At 37.0% G+C, this 21,488-nt stretch overlaps 1 protein-coding gene across 1 annotated transcript in view; it reads right to left on the reverse strand.

Annotated features, from left to right (window-relative positions):
• Positions 1-20,964, reverse strand: part of KLHL2 (kelch-like family member 2) — a 55,684-nt gene extending 34,720 nt beyond the window's left edge. Inside the window, exons 1-3 of the mRNA XM_010193816.1 lie at positions 20,845-20,964; positions 16,374-16,480; positions 11,682-11,803 (exon numbers count right to left, since the gene is read on the reverse strand). Coding sequence (XP_010192118.1) covers positions 11,682-11,803; positions 16,374-16,480; positions 20,845-20,882 — 267 coding nt within the window. The 5' untranslated portion in view covers positions 20,883-20,964. The remainder of the gene's footprint in view (positions 1-11,681; positions 11,804-16,373; positions 16,481-20,844) is intronic.
• Between the last annotated feature and the right edge of the window lie 524 nt (positions 20,965-21,488).

Genomic DNA, 21,488 nt, shown 5'->3' on the forward strand with positions numbered 1-21,488 from the left:
TGCTACCTACCTCCTGGAACTTCACCATACCGTCTGTAACTAAGAGGAGAGAATAGTAAAGAATTGTATCCCTAAATGAAGAAGTGCAAATTGTATTTTTTCAGCTTGGCTTAAAACATACTTTGGGAAGGCCTACTCTAGGTCTAGCACCACAGTGCAAAAGAATTTGTTGAACAGACACATCCAAGAGACTTCTTAGGAAGACAGCCCAGCTCAAGATGGAGTAGAGACAACAGCTGAGTGTTTCCGTCTGCATTGATCTGTGTGGCTGGCTGCGTGTACGCATGCTGTTTACGTGTGACTGTGTATGTACCTACTGGAAATACATGCTCAGCCTCACTACCAGCTGGAGCTCAGGGACATAGAGCCGCAGCTGTCTTGCCGCTATCAAGCTACCAGATTCAGCAACCCTCAACACTTTCCTCATGTTAAGTACACAGTGTGATTTCCTTCTGTCGCGTATCACCAAATCAGAAAAGGAATTTATTTAGTAGGACATTAAATGTCTATCAGTCAGGTGAGAGGCTTTGGAATATAACTTCAATCAAAGTTAAAACCCCAGATTCTAAGTCTTAAGACAAAAACTTAAAAAAAGGGTAGTGACAATATAGTAACCATATTAATCTGCAGTGCACATAATAATATCGTGCCTCAAAAAGCAGGCAGTTTCTACTTTGCACATACATAACCAAAGACACAAAAGATATGCTATGAAAAGAAATACATAGAGAAAAATACTTACTAATCAATATGCATTAAGAAACTGACAGGATGCAAAATATTGTTTCCCCATGAAGTTGTTTGCTTAGCATTTTGGTCAGCAACTCTTTTATGCAAAGCTTACTCATTTAAAGCGCAAATTAATGAAGCTTGTATTGGCAATAAAATATGCCTGTAGAAAGATCACACTCCTCTTTTTCCTTCCCTCCTACACTTGCTCTCCTGACAGGTAGGCATGTGAAGGATGTATAGTAGGATTATTTCACTGGAAAAATTAGATCAGTTACTGTTGCCTGACATGTCTTACAATGCATATAAATTCAAGAATTGTGCCACTGTCTCTTCTCCAGCTAAGCCACATATTAGTTGTGCCCTCATGTTATAAAAACCCTCAAAGCAGTTGTCACAAATACAAAAAAATAGGTCAAAAGAGGTAACCAGTTGGTTGCTTGAGGCCTAATGTATAAAATATGTACAACAGCAAAACACAGTGGTATTTCATTGGCACTCTTGCAGCACATGATCAAACAGTATACTATAAGGCTGTTTAGTCCAGCACTAAATTCTTGCCCAGAAAGACTTCAAAATGTTTCTATGGTTTGGGTTTGAAATGAAACTCACGTCAGCTTGGATTTAAGTATCTCTGCAGTGTCAGCAAGCCCCTAATATTATTAAAACTGTGCTGATATAAAAGAATAGAAGTGAAAGTTTGGATTACCATATAAAGAATGGTTTCAACACACATCAGGATTAACTGATTTTTTTAAAATTTGGTTTTAATCAGGAAGTCATTACAGTGAACCAGCTTGAGAAAACATTTTCAATTGAATGACTCTGGATATGACTTCAGAATCTGCAAGAATTCCAGAATTTAGTAGCCATGAGGGAGATGAGAAAGATGCAAAGCTTGTTTACATTTACAGCTGTATGAGATAATCCAATAAAGAACTAAATCTCCTCCTAAACCTTTAATAACACCTGTGTGAGGGAAATAAGATCACCAAACTGCTTTTGACATTCAATAGCTCTATTACATAAAACACTTTTTGTAAGGAAAAATGCTTTCAAAAATTAGTGCAATTGCTTGAAACCTACTAGCTAAGGAAAAAAAAAGTTTATGGACAGAAGGTTCTAGGTCTTCATGAAGGTAGTGTTAAAAGTGATGCTAAGCTGAAATGCAGTGGTGGACAGTGTAAGAAGAGTTTCGAGGTTTCAAGACCCAGCCAAGTCCAGCAAATACCCACTGATGGAAGATGTGGAATACTAGGGAGTTGAATATCATGATGAATATTTTAATTCCCTCAGAACCAAGCAGGATTCTAACCTGTCACCTTAGCATTCAGTAATTAGCACCTTACTCATCATATAATGAAGGGGATGCAGGGAGGACTCTCTGCAAGGATTTTACAAGAATTATCACATAAAATATCATTTAAGGAACACTAAAGCTGTCACATAAATTAGGAAGCTGAGAGGATCAGTCAAGATGCCCTCTGTCCCTAAGACCTCTACATATATAGCTAGCTGTCTTTCGACCTTTCTCCTCCCTCTCCTCCTAAAGCATTCTCTCACAAGGGCATAACCTGTGAGCCGCAGTGAAGGGAATCACCAGTAAAGCTGTGTGGCTTCTGCATGCATCTTCAAATGCGTTGGCACTCTTAAGACAGAGGAGAAACATTTTGTATTGGCATTTGTGCTCATTTTAGCTGGGAGAGTTAATTTTCTTCATAGCAGCTAGTATAAGACTATTCTCAGCACAAATCCAAAATGTAATGTGGTAACACACCAATGATTTACTCATTGCCAAGCAATATTTACATTAAGCCAGGGATTTTTTTCAGTTTCTCATACTGTCCCCATCCTCCCAGCTGTGTAGAGACACAGCCAGGACAGCTGACCCAAACTGGCCAGAAAGATATTCCATGCCATAAGACATCATGCTCAGTATACAAGCTTGCAGAAGTTGGCTGGGGTTGGGGGTATGCAATCGCTGCTCAGAGACTGCTGGATGTCAGTCAGTGGGTGGTGAGCCGCTGCATCACTTGTTTTTCTTGTTTTGTTTGTTTGTTTGGTCTTCATTATAATGACAATTTATTATTATAATCATAATTATTACTATCTTATTAATATTATTTTAATTTTATTTCAATCATTAAATTGTTCTTATCTCAACTGCCAAGTTTTCATATGTTTTTCCTCCAGTTCTCTACCCCATCCCATTGGTGGCAGTGGGCGGGAGGTAAGTAAGTGGCTCCATGGTGCTTAGTTGCTGGTTGGGGTTAAACAGCAACAGCATTCCTGAATTTTAGCCCTGATTTTAAGTGCATGGTCCAATACTTAAAGCAACAGTTACAGACAACTTTATTAATTACTCATTTCTGACAATGGCATTTCATCTAAAAATGAATGCAGCTGACAATTTAGTCTGTCACTGCATCATCTGCTTTTACCTCATGAAAAATGATGTAACTGTACCTCATTTGTAAAAGTCATATCTTGACAAATTATCCTCTACCTACAGAAACTCACAGAAATAATACAAGAGCCCAGATATACAGTGTAACACTTAGCCTCTCAGCTAAAAAAAATTTAGACACGTACTTGCTGCAGGGGCAGGTATGACAAGATGTTGTGGCATGCAAGATGATTATCAAGTCTTAACAGGTCAAAACATCAAAGGAAGATTTCATTTGTGCCCATTTAAGGCATCAGAACACAGTGCAAAGATCATTTTTATTTGAATGGTGCTGAAAAATTATGCAGTATGACAATTTAACATTTCATGTTACTTAACCTTATATGCAGAGAAAATCCATTTTTGAGCAACTGTATTTGTCATCAGCCAAATCTATCCAAAATATTAAGCTTACAGGAGATTATTCGAGTATCAGAACTCAGTATCAGCTCAGAAAAATAAAACAATATGAATCCCTTGAAAGATAGCTGTACAGTTTTAGTGAACATTTGGCTTAACAGTCTGACTCAAAAAAAATGTGTTGAACCAGGATACTTTGCTGAGAGTTTCTGGCAAGTTAAATTTAAGCCACAGGAAATACAAATCCACAGATTTCAGCTCAAAAGATGCTGTTAGTAATATTTATAAGCTTTAAGGTAAAGTCAGAGCAATTTTCATTTAAAAAAATATTCTACTGCAGCTATTTACAGATAAACTAGTGCAAAATTGCTCCACTTTTTTAGGGACAGTAAGAGAAAAAAACTTAAACTCATTCACTCCAAAAAAATGTCCTGTTCCCAGGACCAAACAAACATGCAAGCAGCCATGGAAAGACTTGGGAAGCTAAACCAAGATGAAAAAAGTTGTAAGAAGTGGCTCTCCAGGTACTGTGGAGATGCATGAGGATAGCTGCACAAGGAACTGTGGGGAGAAAAGCTCCACTGGCTTAAAACATACATCTAGAACTCAAAACTTGTATTCAATTAATAAATAAACCGGCAAAGATTTCAATGGGAAATACACATATTCTCTGAAGCATTATTTTTTAATACTGCCACCAGGCAACTGTGGTCAGTAATAGAGGAAAATAAAAGTAAACAAAAGGCCTTATCAACACCCAGCCTGCAAATTTAAGGGATACCGAATTTAACCTGTGGTACAGCAGTAATAGTTTTATTAAGTTACCTGCATCTGCTGGAAGATTGTGACTGCTTCTAGCCAGGAAAATTGCTACCCATACTGTCATCACTAAACTGCACTATCTAGCATATAATAGTCTATATGAAAACCATTCAGCAACTGCTGTTAATTCAGGATAATCTCTTCTTAAGGAGCCTTACATTTCAGTAGAGTGCATGACTGAGGTGGTACTGGACCTATATTATCTGTTGGTCTCTTGTTGACAAGCAAGGTGTTAATCATGACATAAGACTGTAACTGCCTAGATCGAGCCTACCGAGCACTCCTTCTTTTCAAGATACACTTTCACTTAAGCTGTGTCACTTTGTTTGATTATCAAAAAGTCATTAAAGAAAAGGTAGCTAGAGAGTCACGTCTGCAAATGCATCAAGATCAAAATTATTTCCTTCCTGCCTTTTTTGGTTCCTAAATCAAGCAGAGGATTTTTATACAGACATCTATTTCACAGGTTCTCTGAAAGAGAACAGACAAGTTCCCATGGAAGCAATTTCAGCATTACTTTGTCTCAAAGCAGTTATATATATCTATATATACAATGTTATATTTAAAACAAAACCTACTGTATTATAAGATTCAGTGAAAGCTTCGCAGCATTCAGTTCAGTTGAATAAATATTTCTTTTCTCTCTCCCACCCACTTACACAGCAGCAGGCACACTTCCAGGATGAAGAATGCATGTCTCTGTTCAAGTACTGAAATGAACTCTCTTCTCTTAAGACATCCAATCACACATTTGTAAAGGACAGTCAGCCTTCAGCTCTAAAATGGAAACGTCTACCCCAATTAAACCAGAAAATGTCCTATATACATAAATAAAACTGAAAACTATCCCTTTAAAAGGTTAGGGACATCTTTTGATCTGATAAGGGAAGAGAGATTCTCTTTACTGTTCAAAGGTGTAGTTTATTGGTAGGCTTTAGAAACACTTGAAAAAACATCCCAAGCTATGTATATAAAATGAAATTAGCTTTAAAAAGCCAAACATGCTTTATACTCTTTACACATCACTAAATGACTGTTAGTTTAGTCACCAGATCTTATACACAAAATATTTCATTTGAAGATAGAGCTTGACAAGCATAAACATAATTCCTAGGAGTATTTTGACTCTCAGCAGGACTAGGTCATTTTATATTTTCTTAAAGCTAAAAGCAGACACAAACAGCTGCTGTTGTTCAGCTGATGTGCAGTAATGAGTTGCTAAACTGTTAACTCCATCATGATCCTGAACTCCCTTTTTAATTAAATTCCTATAAACTGGTGTACCCACCCCTCAGTGGAAAAGGTACTGAAGGAAGGAATCTGAAACCATGATGACACACAGGCATGAAGGGAAAAAAAAAACCAAACCACTTTGTTAGCAAATCTTATAGTCTGATAATACAAGTTTAAGAAGAAATTGGCAACTCCTAAACAGAGGTCATTTCACATGTCCCACCTACATAAAACTGCACATGATACATCATAAGCAGACCACTTCTAAATATAATACAATAATTTATTCTAAATATTTTGATCTGAACTTATCCTAGTGCTCAGCAGAAGAACAGATAAGGAATGTTATATGCTGTGTAGAATTTTATTTTTGGCTTTTAATTAGTAACCAGTAAAGATTAGGTATGATAAAGATATCTTTACATGGACCTCATATTAGTGATAGCTCATATTTTTACTACATTTTAAGCTCATATTTTTACTACAATTTATCGTAACTAATATTTAGTCCTTGGTGGTTTGTTGGGATTTCTTTCTGTCCTCCTCAACAGAAACAAGTCTGGATTATTCATTCTTCTGCATTCTATTCTGTGTAATGGTCTCTACAAAAGATATTCTACATACTCTTCAAACATTTCAGAAGTTACTTGTATACATCTTTCTTCCTCTCCTCTGCACTCCCACTCCCAAATCAGATGTAAGTTTACAAGATATGCAGTAGGCCATTCTTTTCTGTTTTGAGTTTGAAAATAACATTGAACATTTCTCTAAAATGAAAATAATAATTTCTTTGCATTTATGCTTGAAACCAGTTTTAACATGTGCCTGTACTCTGAAAACAGACTTGCATATTGGCACCTCTTCATAACAGGCAGTTCCCAGTGTGAAACTGAAATCTTGCCCATTAAACTTACTGAAAGACACTCTGTTACTACACACCAGATAATGACTTTTGCTGGTCCTGTTTTTGTTTTATTGAAAGTATTACGCTCTTAAGCATAAATAGTTACAACAACAAATCACTCAAATTGGCATTTACCAAAATTAAGAGGTAGCCTTAAGTTCCTTCTCCCACTGTGTGACAACCACTTTCATGTTCTCATTCTCTCTCCCCACTGGCATAAAGAGAAAGTGACTGCTGGAATCAGTGTCATGTTACTGGAAAAGAGCGCCCACTCAATGACAAAGAAACAGACCCTGTTATTTTACACACAGGATAATAATTTCACTCTAGTCTTCATTAACAATGTTTCAAAGGACTACTGGGTCCAATTTTGGCCATCACATGGTAAAAATGTAGATACAGGTGAAATGGAAAGAGTCTACAACAGCAAGAAGAATGGTAGAAGATTTAGAAAGCATTGCCTCCAAAGAAAAGTCTATGATGCTCAGCCTAAAGAAAAAAAATTATATGAATGAGAACAGTCTTTCAATAGATGTGACTGTTACAGCAACACTAACAAGAAGTTGCTTTACAAGACAGCAGAAGGAAGTACCTGAAATTGGTCTAGTACAGACCAAAGATTATTTAAGTCAGATACTATATTTTTAACCAGAAAAAACTGTTAAAGCAACGGGAATAACCTACATAAGGATTGTTATAAAATTTCCACTGTTGGATTAAATATGGTCTGCCAAGACTAGATACACTGAGTCACTGTTTCACTTTTGAGAGTTCAATAGCAATTATCTTTCATGCTATTCCCTGTAGCCTCCCATTTCTTCTTCATTTGTGCTCCTTTAACATACCCTCAGTCCTGCCTATCCAACTATTTGTCGGTCATGCCACAAACAAAACTCAGAAGCTGACCATCTTGAAAAGCACTTGTCTGTTTTCATAAGCCGTTGGATTTCTATGGGTTTTGGTGAGGCGTATCTGTTAAATTTCGAGCTAGAGGACTTCTCAGGATTCAACAACCCTGCCAAGTTGTTCAAGCAGTAGACTCTACAGGTGACGAGATGCAGCACAAATAGTCAAAGCCCATGTTACCAAATACTGTACTGCAGAATGACTGCCTTAGTATAAAGTTTGGACATGAGTATCTTCTTTCTTTGAGGATTTCTTAGGGAAATCAGCTGCTTTTTTGGACTCTGTTTTGACAGCACCTCAAATCAAGTGTACTGTCAACTCGTATGCCCATGTCACATGACACCATACAAATAGAAGCATGTCTTTTATACTTTAGATGGCAATCTGTACATGAACAGTAAGAGTTACAAAGGAAAGATACATCCATATTGTGTGTTCATGCATCTGGAATATGCTTATTACTATGCAAACACTGTTCTTGAATAATCTTGGAAAATTAACACGAAAAATGATACTCATTAAAAATGCTTCTGTTCAGGATTTCGTACTGGGTTAGTCATAACTAACAATATTTTTTAAAAGGAAAAATATGCCAGGACAGAGCTTTGTGAAGGTATCATTATTTGTGATTTCCTCTTCTGCTACCTCTTGTGTGCGCTTCTTGCTCAAAAGCAAGATAGCACGTTGATCAGTAGGTTCAAAGTGAAGCTACATGTAATGTTTTCCCCAGGCAGCAGGGAAATGTCCACTCCAAACACAGGTGTACATTCCCACACTTCGATACACTAATCCAAAGTATTGTGTGAACACAATAACCAGCAGGGCCACGTTATAAACTAGAACCTTGAAGTAATCCAAGTTAAGAATAACTCAAAACAAAAACAAAAGTTGTGGGGAGTGGGAAGGAGAAGTGTTGTGGAGTTGGTTGGTTTTTTTTGTATAAGTTCAGTGATCTGGTGTATGAAGCAGTCCAGCAAACAACTGTATCAGCACATGCACAGGAACAGAAAACTGTGGCAGGAAATCAGAAAGGAACACAACCAACTTTGCCCCATGTTTACCCCAATAACATCCCACTCACCATCCCATATCAGGCTGACCTCTAAAGCCCATGACAAATCCACAGTCTGCAAACAACTGCAGGAATTACTTTTCCAATGTATCTCTGCTCAGTGGAGGCCTTAGGTGTAAGGCTAACTAAATACATGTTAAAATGCATACGCATAGTGTGGGAGAGTTATTCACGCATGAGCTTCTTATAGTAACTAACTCTCCCACGTTGTGCACTGCATGTAGATAATACCTATATGGAAATTGAAAAAACCTGATGTGCAAGAAAGTTGATTTGCCTTCTGAAAACATTAACTTTGATGTTCTCTTCTTAAAACATGAAAAATGTGATACTGCATTAAGTCTGACAATTTCATTTCTGAGGAGAAAAAAAAATGGGAAGAGCAGAGACATAAGAACACAGGAAAACGTGACATAATATGTAAATACGACAGAAACACTGGTGTAGCATTGTGCTGAGTGGCATTAGAGAAGAATGATAAAATAACTCATTCTAAATGAAGGACAAATACTAGAAGAAAACTAAGAATGTACACATTCATATACCAGCTGTCTTACTGTTGGAGGCTGGGGAGGAAACCTATTGAATCACGAACTGAAGAAAAGAACAAATGTGCTTTTGTATTTATCTAATGCAGTGATAACAACCAGTGCTGAGGGACTCCCATGTTTATAGTTTATGCACTAAATGAATGTGGTTTTCTCCTCAATCACTGATTACACCTGACTTTTCCACCACCATCAAAAAACCACAAGTGAGAACATGACAGTGGGGAGCAAAAATGAACTGCTCTTACTCAGAAGTGGCAAAGACTAAGGGAAAAATCTCCTGTCTGTATCTCGATCAAGTAAGATAGTAATGAGAAAAGCTCATAGTTAACCTCCCTCTTGAGAAAGGCCAGTGAACTTGGCTATACCATTAAGTATTCATTTATAATTAGTTTTTATAAATATACAATGTAGCTAGTTTAATACTAAAGAGTATTTAGCAATTCTACATTACTTAAACATGAAGCGCTCACACCCTTTTCAGACATTGTATCACACATTTGAAATTAATTCAAAACTTATTCTATGTATAACCTGAAAAGACAGAATAATGTACCTGAAATCCCGTGAAGGGTATCAGATAGGAATCACATCCAGCTACCTAGAAGCTGAAGCTCCAGTCTAGTACATTAGCCCAAACATAAAAAAAAATAGTTGAGAAACAATCTTAAACAGTATCTTAGGCTTTCATGGTTCTGTATTCCTACAAGATAAATTCTTAATCATTACTGAAATTTCACAATACCTTCTAGCAATAATTATTCTTGTGATATAAACATGAAGTTGAGAGACAGAACTACTCTCAAGAGCATGCAACGTGTTTCTGCAGAGAACAGTTTTAACTAGGGCCTGACAGTGTGCATTGGGTTTCTAAGTTTCCAGGAATTCACAGCAAAAAATTTTCCACCTTTGCTTTCAAACTTAAGGAAAAGTACTTGCATCAGTATACTGGTTTTTATCCATGGTGTTTCATTCTGCTGTAATGCAATACTATGTATCTAGTAGTAAAAATGCAAAAAGGATGAAAATGACAAAGAATAGTTTTACATTAATTACCAGTCATATTACAAGTAAATTCAGTACCAACATTAAAGTGCAACTATATTGCCATAAATTAAAATCCACTTAAAAGCTTCACTGTCTTCTCAGTACTCAAGAAACCACAAACTTGTAATGTCACTCACCAGGCCACATTATTTATATTACCATCCCCAACATCATCAGATATATCTTCAGATAGATAACCTGGAGCTGTAAAAATGAAAGCCCTATCAGACTCAGGAGCTTTAAACCTGGAGATTTCTGGCCTTTAATGAGTCCTGTACAAGGAAGAAACATAACACTGACTCTTCCTCCCCATAAACATAGAAGAGTCAGCATTCCCAACGATGGGCTAAAATGCATCCTCCTAGACAGCACTTACAACCAGAACACAGTAGGCTGCCTGTTAAGTCCATTCTGATATGGTGCATCAAAGGTACAAGACTTTACGGATCAAAAGCCAATGTGATCAAGAAAGAGGAGGTCTATTAGGAAATCTCTGACACCCCTGGATCTTGCCAAGGTCTTCCACAGCAATACAGAGATTTGTGCAACCAACAGATTGGCAAGATACAACATAACTTCTGTTTTTTCACTATGTACCCCAATCATCATCAGACCAGAATTAAACAATTCCTCAAGTAGGTGACCTAAGATATGGAAGGTTTAGTAGTAGGATATTTTGTTTCAAGTTAGTAATATTTCTCATTTATAGGCCTTCAATCAGGCATAGCTAAAACTAGCAGCGACCCCATCGGATTCAGCAGTCCATAAAAAGCTATTCATTTCAGCCTAATGTACAACAAAAACAATTAATTTCAGAATACAAAATTGTATCAGTAGATTTCAATGCCAAATACAGCAACATGGTTTTGTTCCATGCAAAAGCAGCAAAATAACTGCTTGTGGCCTAGCACTGGGCAAGAGCAGAAACAAGGACATAGGAGCAAGAAGAAAAATAAGAGAATTAAATGTCACCTGTTATGAAACTAGTTTTAAACTTACCAACATCTACGCCAAGTCTTGAAAATTAACAGAAGGAAAACCTACTTTCAGCTTAAGGTACAGTCAATTAGAAAAACTGATCAGCTATGTGTGGGATGGGCAAAACTTTCGTGCTAGATATTGGTTGATTTAAAAAACAAACAGCAGTAGCTAAAAATTTCTGCAGAACTGGCCACTGGCAAGGTACAGAGACTGAGCAGGAGAAGGTAATTTATTCTGCAGGCTAGCCAGAAAAAAACACATTAAAACAAAGAGAACAGCTTAACTGGAGAACATGGTTTCACATTTAGGAGCAAATCTACTTTGCTTATGTAAACTGCAATAAAGTATCAGAGAGAAGGTGGCACAGAGTTTGTTGTCAGCAATAATATTAGGGAGAGTAGACCATCTACTTTGTGGTTTTACATAAGGTTTGCTTGCAAAGCACATTAAAGTCAACTGACTCTTCATTTACTACAATTGTCTTTGAATTTGACCCAGAATTTAAACAGCACAACTACTTGCTTTGTAAAGAAAATCCAGCTTGCAGATGAGATTTCCCATTTTGGAGTTGAACCACACTGTCAAAATAAATGACTCTGCACATTACATCTCTTTTGTTGCAGAAAATATTACCTGCACGTTTTCTTCTGTAACTTGAATTTCAGCAGTGTAAATATAATCAATAAGCATCCTTAGAGTCCAGCCATCAACTTCCTTTATTCGAACTCGCTTTGCTCTGCTTTCACTCATCTCACCTACAAATACAGTTTATTAGTCTAGTAAATTAGACAGAAATACAGCACATACGTAAAAGTTTAACAGCAACTGCTCCTGCCAGTAGCAGAAGTTTTTGCATATGAACAGCTGTCATAGTAAAAAACTTCAATAACAATAATTCAACTTCCTTCTCCCTCCCTCCAATAAGAAAGTAAGACTTTGTTGTTACCATCATGCAAATGCTACCTGGGTTAACACTTCTACTGCATGTGACCTATTTTCTCCAGTGCACAATATCAGGAAAATATTGTTAATGAATATAAGACTCTTCAAATGCATACAAAAACATTTTGCTGGCAAAACAAGCCATTAAAAAACTCCAGCTTTTTAAAATTCTTAATCAAAGGAACATAGCAAATGCAGTCTGGAGTAATTTTATTTAGAAAAATAAGTATTATATCCCCACAGAAGAATTAACATACATATTTCTTTGCTTGCTTACTTGTTACTCCCTTAGCAATTTCACTTCTGTTACAGATCTGATTTAATGGTTAAAACTCAAGCTAGGATAAAACAGTAAGCAAGGGAAAGCTTGTTGGATCTCATTTTGTGGAGGCTGACATATTGGCCATATGCCACAACAGATCTTCATAGAAAGGCCTGCAAAAGAGCTTCTGCCTTCTAAAATATGATGCTTCTGAAAAATCTTGTTTATACCTGAAATAACTGCCCTAAGATACATTTTGAAGTAACGATTATAACCTTCTTCATGGCTACCAACCACACATCTGGTCATCTCAGACCTTTAACCCTTTTTCCCTTTACTTGCACTGAGAAGCAAAACATGAACTGCACTGGTTACGCTGGCAGATATATCAACTTTGACTTTGGAATAGTAGATTCCAGTCTCTGGATATGTTGATTTCTTATTCTATATTGGATGTATTCGAATTTCTTTCCCCTAGGCTTCTAGAGATAAAGGTACTGATGAGGTAACAAATTTAATGTATACAACAACGGAAGCAGACAGGACAGGGAAGTGAACCAGAAGATGCTTATCATGACCGGGATTTCCTTATGAAGTACATACGCATTTTTGTTTGTTACTCTGTGGTCTCCAGAGTTGGTGCCAAACAATGCATTTTACCCAGTGCATTTGGCAAAGGGATCATCACTGAGAAATTTATTGCTATTAGGATCTTTTTTTTTTTTACCTGAAGGGTAAGGAATGGCATTTTAAATCAACCCTGTAAGTGGCAGAAAATGCAGAAGCCCATCTACAGCAACGTACTACTACTTAATGGCAACACAGGTTGCTAGCATTCCAGAAAACAATGATGATGAACTATGTCAAAACCAGCAAAATCCAGCCCCTGCAGAACTTTCGTTTTTCATCTGCTCTTCTGAAACATATACCTACACCTTTGAAGGATGACTGCAGCATGTTCTCTACAAGGCCCTGTATTCCAAATTTCTACTTCTAGTTTGACACAGATTAAACCTATTGATCTTCAGAGCATGCATGCTGCAAGTTATTTATTATGCAAGCTGCTGTGGAGGTGGTCCTTTGGGAAAACTGTGTGTGTGGGAGAGCAGAGTTTGATATTCTGCAAGCACATTAGGTTTGTTTTCAGATTTTGTGTCAAGGCTTCTAGATCCACAGATAGGCACCTTCTCTGTTTAACAACAGAGCCCAGAATATAAAAAAACCCCAAAACCCAAAGCACAAACCCAAAACCAAAGACTTACTTCTACCTTTCATGCTAAACGGACACGCAGTCTTACTACAATTCTAGATCAGTCCTCTTGCGATCCAGAGTAGTTTGACAGATCATAAGCTTATCTACCCATAGATTCACTCGCTAGGCTCTCTCAGTCTAGAATTCAACCTGCAGAAGAATTCAGATCATGATTGGGAAGTTGCATCACCATATCTCCACAGAGTTGTTACTGACAGGAAACAATATTGTGAACTGAAAGGAAAGCACGGAGCTGATCCAACCTCCCAAGCAGGAACAGCAGAGCACTAGGTGAGTGGAAGTTACTAAAAGGTTATCTAGAAAACTTACACGGTTCCTCACAAAGTAATGCATGTGAAGCTTTTTTTGTTTGTTTTTTAAAACAGAATTTTGAAAGTGGAGAATGGAAGCAAAAAGAGCAGCTAATTCTCTAAGGATAACTGCCTTGGCAGAAGACAAAATTAAACTCATGTCACTCTTGTCCCGAGTTAGACCCTAGGGCCACTGAAGTGTCCCTTCACTGATGCTTCATAATCCTTTCCTCTAATCATTTAAGCGTGTTTAATTCAGATCACTGTACATATTTCTGAAGAATTTCACTGTATACAGAAAGAAGAATTATTCCTGGTAACAGTCTCAGATGTTTAACCTTTCTTTTCACTTGTACTTGTAACTGTTACTAAATTTAAAAGGCAGTAAATTTTTATTTCTTGGTATTTAATAGGGCTACTTCTACCATTGCATGAAGCAGAAACAGAAAAGATACCATGCAGAGGGTTTGATCTTAGTTAATACCATACCCTATCCTGCATAGCAATCAGTATCTACTAATGGCTCAGAGAAAGATGGAAGTGACCTGCAAATATGTGTCCAAATTTAAACTTCTAATTTTTAGTTAAGAAGTAACCCTGAAGCACAGAAGTGCCTTTTTTTTTTTCTGTCTTTTCAGTGACCATTTTATTCTGGATGGAGGAAGATAATTTTCCATTTAGCTGTAGCTGGTTATGGGATCAAACTTGCTTACTGAGCTAACAGACTACTGGATGAGAATACAAATCCACCTCAGAAGTGTGAATTGCAGGGTTCATGAAAATAATTATTATGAACGTAAGAATTTTTTCTGTGGGGGATGGTTGAAATGCACCAACATCACAGCTGGACCCTGCTGAAAGCAGCCTATGATAGTAGTATAAAAACTGTTGACAAATCTTGAAGTTACAGCTGAATTCTACTTAAATTCCCACCAATTTGGTTCACCAGCTACACAAACACTGCCACAGTTGTATGGGTTAAATGCTTCCCACTCATCACTCAGGTGAGCATTCCTACTTTCCACACCACTGGGAGTCAAAGAAAACCTACATGTAAAAACATAAAACAAGCACAAAAAAAGGCAAAAGGTATTGAAGCAAGTAAAGGACCAAGATTTCAGTGATTCCATCTCGGGGGTGGCCACAGCACTGCTGCACTAGCACTCCAAACAATGCATAAACAGAAAGGGCAGTCAGAGCAAACAGAAATGTCTTGTCTGCCACAGAAACGATAATATAAAACTTATACTCTGATAATTTTCAATGTGACAGTCAACAACTGTTAATCTTTAACACAGAACTAATTTGAGAGGCTTGTATTTCTTTGTTGCTAAGGTAATGAAAAGGAACTGGAGAAGCAGCTGTTTTCATTCTAACTTTAAAGCAAGCAATAAAAATTAAGAAAGAATGTATCAGTTACCTAGAATGCTTGTCTCAACTGCAAATGCAAACTTGAAGGACTATTAAAGGAACAAATATTTAATTTTACATATAGCTTTAAAGCATTGTTGCTACTAGTAGTGACTGTACTTCTAGCTTTCATTGTGCTAAGGTATTGACATATAAAACAAAGAATAATCAGTTGCTTCCCCAGGACACAAAGTATTTCAAATTTCATCTTCATCAGTCTTCCAGATGCATACAATTCAAGTTTTTAAAACTTCAATTCACTTGAATACTAGAAGGCCAAGAATCACATTTCTGCCTCCACCTGTGCTGGTCATCACAAGCAACATGTTGCAGAGAACCCTCTTAATTTCACACAGTCAATATTAACTACCAAACTGGCACACATTGAGAAGCAACAGACAAAACTTAAGAAATTAATTATAGCATGTATTTAGCAGCATTCTCACTTTGCCACCAAATTATACATAATTTCAATGTGATTTCTAACCATTATGGAATTAAGCCCACTGCACAGGAATTCAGCTGGAGGCATCTATGAATCTGAATCTATCAGCCTTGCAAGTCCTCAGCATTCCTGGTATAGCAGCAATGCAGTAACTTGGTCAGCATGGAGCAGTAAGAGGCAGAATCAAGCCTGCACAGAAAAGCTGTGGCAATGATGCAGAGTACATCTGTCATGGAGAATTACCCTAAAAATACCAAAACATGCACTCCAGCTATAGGCTGCCAAAGCCACAGAAAGCCCTTGTATCTACCAACAGCCTAGAGTACTCAGGGTCTGAATCAGCAGCCATTGTTAAAGGATATCATTTAGTCCAAAATTCATATGAAAGTTATTTTAACCTTCTTTTGGGCAAGTGAGATTACTAGAGTCTCAAAGGGTATAACAACTCTACTATTCCTGACTAACTTAACAGACAAATTTGTTTAAATGAAACAGACTTTTTAAAGCATTCCTCATGTTAACAAATAATAAGTTGCCAGTATGTCCTTAAATGGAGGGCGGGTGGGAATAATTGTGAGATTCAAATATTCCTATTAGCTTATATAAAAATTAAATGAGATCCTAGAAAGCAAAAGTCATTTAATTTTGTGCTTTATAGAGTTGGATTGAGTTAGAACATAGTAAGTATTGAAACATTCAGTACCTGTAAACATGGCATGGAAGTACGGGCTGCAGGCGGCCAGCACAACTCTATGCGCTGCAATTTCCATGTCTTCAGCTACTATCGTCACATCGCACAGCAAGTTTTGACTATTTAGAAATATCAGAGAAGGCATTTCACATAAGTGAACTACAACAGAAAAGTATGTAATATCACACACAATTTCTTTTCCAATGTTCTCAAAACAGGCGGTCAGACAATGCTGAAGCATTGTTTTTAAATGCGTTACAACCACATGGCTATTACTGAGTTGGATTACAGATGGCGCTTGGGTACACAGAACTTTCTAAAAATCAAACAATTGTGATTTCTTGCACATAAGTTTTCTGCATTGAGTAACAAATATTTCCATCAGTCCAATTTATAAACCTTCTCACTGGAATTCCAGGCCTCTTTGAATAATGATGACAGAAAAAAAAGAATTTTATAGACACAAACACTTAAAAAGTTGATGTAACAAAGGATCCAAACGTCAATTGTGATGTCTGTGTTACATTACACTGGAAACTCATGCCTACTTAATTGTTCAAAACAACTACTTGATCATGTCTATATTTATTGTTTTCCAAGCGTTTTTCATACACAGCCCATACACACATTAGCTATTATTTTTCCACTCTGACCAGTTTCAAATTTATAATGGCTAACTCCATATCTTGCCTGACTTTCTACCTTCATTACATCCATTTGCCTTCTTGTCCTTTGCAACTGTGATATATATTTCCTCCCTCTCTTATTGCAAACAAGTAATATCTCATTTATAATCATTCCTAATACAGGTGTTTCCCATGCAGTTTAAAGCTATTGGATATAACCTCTTTCAGTTAAACCTACCACACCAGGTACTCTTTATTATCCAATTTTCTAGACAAAAAGGAGGGAAAACAAAACAAAACAAACCACCACAAAACTAAAAGGCTGCAATTTCGCCACATCTAAATAGCCATAGTCACAGTTGCCTTTTATTTTGCCCTCATGCTGGCACTGTCTCTGTAGAAGTAGCATACAATCCACAAAACTCAGAGTCAGGGCAGCAAAGGGAAGAGGGGAGAAAGTATGATTTAACAGAACATATTCCTTAGGGATAGGGCTAGAGCTATATGTCAATCTGCTGCTTGCTATTCTCACTCTTGAAAATACAAGCTTTTACCTTTCCTGAACACATCCTGCAGTTAGACTGCAGACCTTCTGACAGTAGTTTGCAACGACCACACAGAGTTGTAGCAAAGACTGGGGTGAGCAGTTGCATTTTGACCTGACAGAGAGCCAAGTTCTCCATCAAACTGCTCAGATATTCACCTTAGTCCCAAAAAAACACCATTATTTCTCAGCCTCTGCAATCATTCAGTTTCTTTGAGAAGGCCTTGTGGGGGCCACACACCAAGAATTTTGGTGGCTACAACTAATCTTTAGAGACGTACTGCAATCCCAGCCTTATATTTTCTGGTTTTCCACCTTTTGGCTCCCAATACTAACAGCAACTATCTAAATCTCGTAAGTTTAGCCTGCAATATGGTTATTATCAAAAAAGATCTATAATACAAGGTAATGACCATACCCAGATGAAACACATAATTCAGAGAAATTTGAGAACAACTCTTAAATTTATTCTAGAAAAATCGACACAGAAAGCTGCAAATAAGAGGTCAACAGACATTCAGCTTTTTCAGATACTTGCACTTATCGTGACAACAGAAACAAAACGCTTTATACTTAGTTGCACAGAAATACCAAAGATAACAGTGAAGCCAGAAGCAACAGAATTACATCAATGCAAAACTCCAGCTCGTTAATTACATTGCACATACATAGACACAGTAACTTAGAGGTACTCTGGGTACATCTCTGATCTGGAACTGCATTAGATGAATGAATATGCCCTGCATTACTACAAAGCCAATAAGCTAAATAAACAAGCTTGTAAACTTAATCATGCACTCTGCTGCAAGCATCTTGTGGCTTCCACAGCAACTCAGCACCTTCATGTCATAAGGGCACACCAATTTATTTTAGAAAAGCTTGCATTCTGAAGTAATATTGTACCAATTTGCCTGCACAGAGGAACTGAACGAACAGAGCTATGGGGGGCACACAGTCTTGGTAGAGGAAATGAGAAAAGGAAATGAGAAGGTGGGGGAGGCACAAAAGAACAGATTTAAGAACAATAACTGTCTATCAACTTTCAGGTTATTCTTCATTGGTTTATGTAGAGAAATGTCATTACCCACATCTTCAAAAGATTATGGTAAAATCTTGTTTATAAGAATGAGAATTTTAACAAATATAGGTAAGGTCAAGTTCCATTATGATAAAAGCAAATTATAATAAGAGCAAAGTTAAGCATCAGAGGGTAATTTCTTCATATGTCAAGAACTGATTAGCTATACTAATGATCTCTCTGACTCAGTGTTGAGGTGATGGTGAGTAATAAAATGACAAGAACTACCAAGGACAAAATTACTCGAATTTGTCAAAACTTGAAGACACAGAAAAAACCCTTTTATGGGCTAATAGATCCAGGCATTCCAAATCCAATGTATTTTAGATGTTTAAGCAGATGATTTCTTCATTAGTTATCCACTTCCTGGAAAGTATACCCCTAGCAAATATCTGCTTCTGCTACACTAATGAAAAGAACTGAAATAGAAACCACTTTATAAATTTAGTCAATAAAATAAAAAATGCCATTTACTTGATTAATATTAGGCCTCCATTTAGAGCAATGAAGTCTAAAACATTTCTAAAATATTTCAGTTTATTATTTCAAACACATAAATGCAAATATTAATGTTTATAAACTTATCTAATTAGCACTTACCAGTTTAAAAGCTGTACTCTGCTTAAACAGTAAACATTACTGCATCAACTACCTTATTAAATAAAAACTACAGTTAAGGTTTGCATGGCACTGCTCTCATTTCAACTTTAAATGTTTATACATGTAGGACAATTTGCTCAAATTTCTTCTACAGCAATTCAAATTTAAGTAACCATGGAAACTAAAGTATATTCTGAAAATAATCCACAGCCTTCAACAATGCACTCTGCTGGAAGACCACGAATCTTTTACTTGCAACATAACAAGATGCAGGTAAGGTTTCTGACTTCTGAAACTGTTGTGAGATTCATTCTGGGAAACTGCTTCTCCATCTAAACTCTTGCTCATCCTTAGTAAGTCACAGTTACTGGCACTAGCCAGGTTCTATTACACATCTAAAGACACTGAATCTGGTTACTGGGATCCTTGAAAAAGCCAACTGCGTTAAGTAAGGTGAAGCAACAAGTATCAGCCCTTCCAACATAAGGTAACTAGGCTGTTAAAATACTAGAAAAATAGTCTCTGCTCTTACCCCATTATCCTCAGACTACAGGAGTCTTTGAGCTGGATTTAAGTCATTTATAGCCAGCATATTATTTGCTCCAGTCTTCCAGTACAAACTGTCACAGCCAGCTAAACACATTGATCTTATCACAATATCTACCACAGTATTAAAGACTTACCCATACGGAACAGTGAAGATCAAAGGCAGAGGCATACTTTAATAGGGTTATCAGTTGCTGTCTTTTTTTCAGATGAAGCACCTCCAGTTTTTAATCTTACATGGGAAATAAAGGACTACAGGATTTTCACACCCTCGGGTATTGTATATGCTAGTGAAATGTTTTATTTAATTTCTCCATTGTTGCTCTTAGTTACAAAGCTGAATTACTGTCAGTGATAGCTGATAGTGAGTCCTAATTACCAGAGCTCAGTTGTGAGCTCTAATTACCAGCTGTCACAGTTTTCAACATCATCTCACCTACTCATACATAGAAAATAAATCAATACGGGTGCTAAGAACAGCATCACCACCAGTCTCCTAGTTTTGCTGAAACTGATGGTAACTTCACTCAAAGTCTTACAAAACTTTACTGAGAGAAGTTACTGCCAACATGTGATTTGGGAATTCATTAGTTTCTCCCAGAGGGCAAGCAAAAGATAAGAAAAAAAAGTGTGGTCAGTTGGTTTACTTTTGTTAGACTGTGAGCTGTGTTTCCAGATTAGAAAATTCTAACATTTTTCCAGTTCAGAGCCTGCCACAAAAAAAACCAACAACAGGCATACGAAGAGCCTTAGGGCCAACTAGAGTAACTTTTCATCTATTCAGCATCAACTACATACAAGATAGGATGAGTAGGTGCAACTCCTTAAATACAACCTCCAAGTATTTTTCAAGTCTCATAAGTTAGTCAAAACTAGGTTTATGAGGGACAAAAACATACCACACACAATACAGCTATCATCACACGACTATCACTGAGCTATCTCTTCAGTGTATATTTAATACTTCTCAGCTACGCTTCTGGAATTGCATGTTCTTAATAAATAAATTACTATTATTAACTTAATAAATGCAAATGAAAGTAAAAATGTATTATAGACTCCAGGCAGATATATTCAGTGAAGTAATACCTTCTTAATTCATTCATAACTTTAAAAGCTTTCTTCATGTGCCATGGATTTACTGTAACAGGACAGTGAATTTCAGTGTTATCATCTTTCAGATCTAAGGGCTTCTGATGGCAAAGTTTGGTACATCTGGAAAGAAAGAAAAAAAATAAAAATAGTTAATACTTCTGTCTTGTGTCATGTTACTTTTATTTTCTCCACTTTCATCTCGGGGAGGAGAAGACTACACTTCAACTTATTCTTTACTCCAAGCAATTTTAGTTTCCCTGTTACCAACAGTGTAGAAAATGCCCAACGAAGTGATAAACTGGTGATGAACATTAGTGAGGTTGACAGAGGCACTCGGGGGTAATAATAATCTCCACTAAGGATAACAAGATGATGATGTCCTATAATATTTCCAGTAAGCCCTGAAGTGAGGGAAGAAGCAGAGGCTCAGGAACTTTTAGGCTGGTACCCATACAGTTGAATGGCAGAGCACAGCATCTATCACCCCGATCTCTCAATGCCTCCCCTGCCTGCGAGGCAAGAGTCATTCTCTGCCCCTCCACCAGGACCTCCCTTACTGGTTCACACAGCTCCCAGTTCATCTATGATAGAAACACCACATGATGACTACTGTAATTGTCCAGGTTTTCCCTAGCAGC

The sequence above is a fragment of the Mesitornis unicolor genome, unplaced genomic scaffold (genome assembly GCF_000695765.1).
Source record: "Mesitornis unicolor isolate BGI_N332 unplaced genomic scaffold, ASM69576v1 scaffold9841, whole genome shotgun sequence".
Taxonomy (NCBI): Eukaryota; Metazoa; Chordata; class Aves; order Mesitornithiformes; family Mesitornithidae; genus Mesitornis; species Mesitornis unicolor.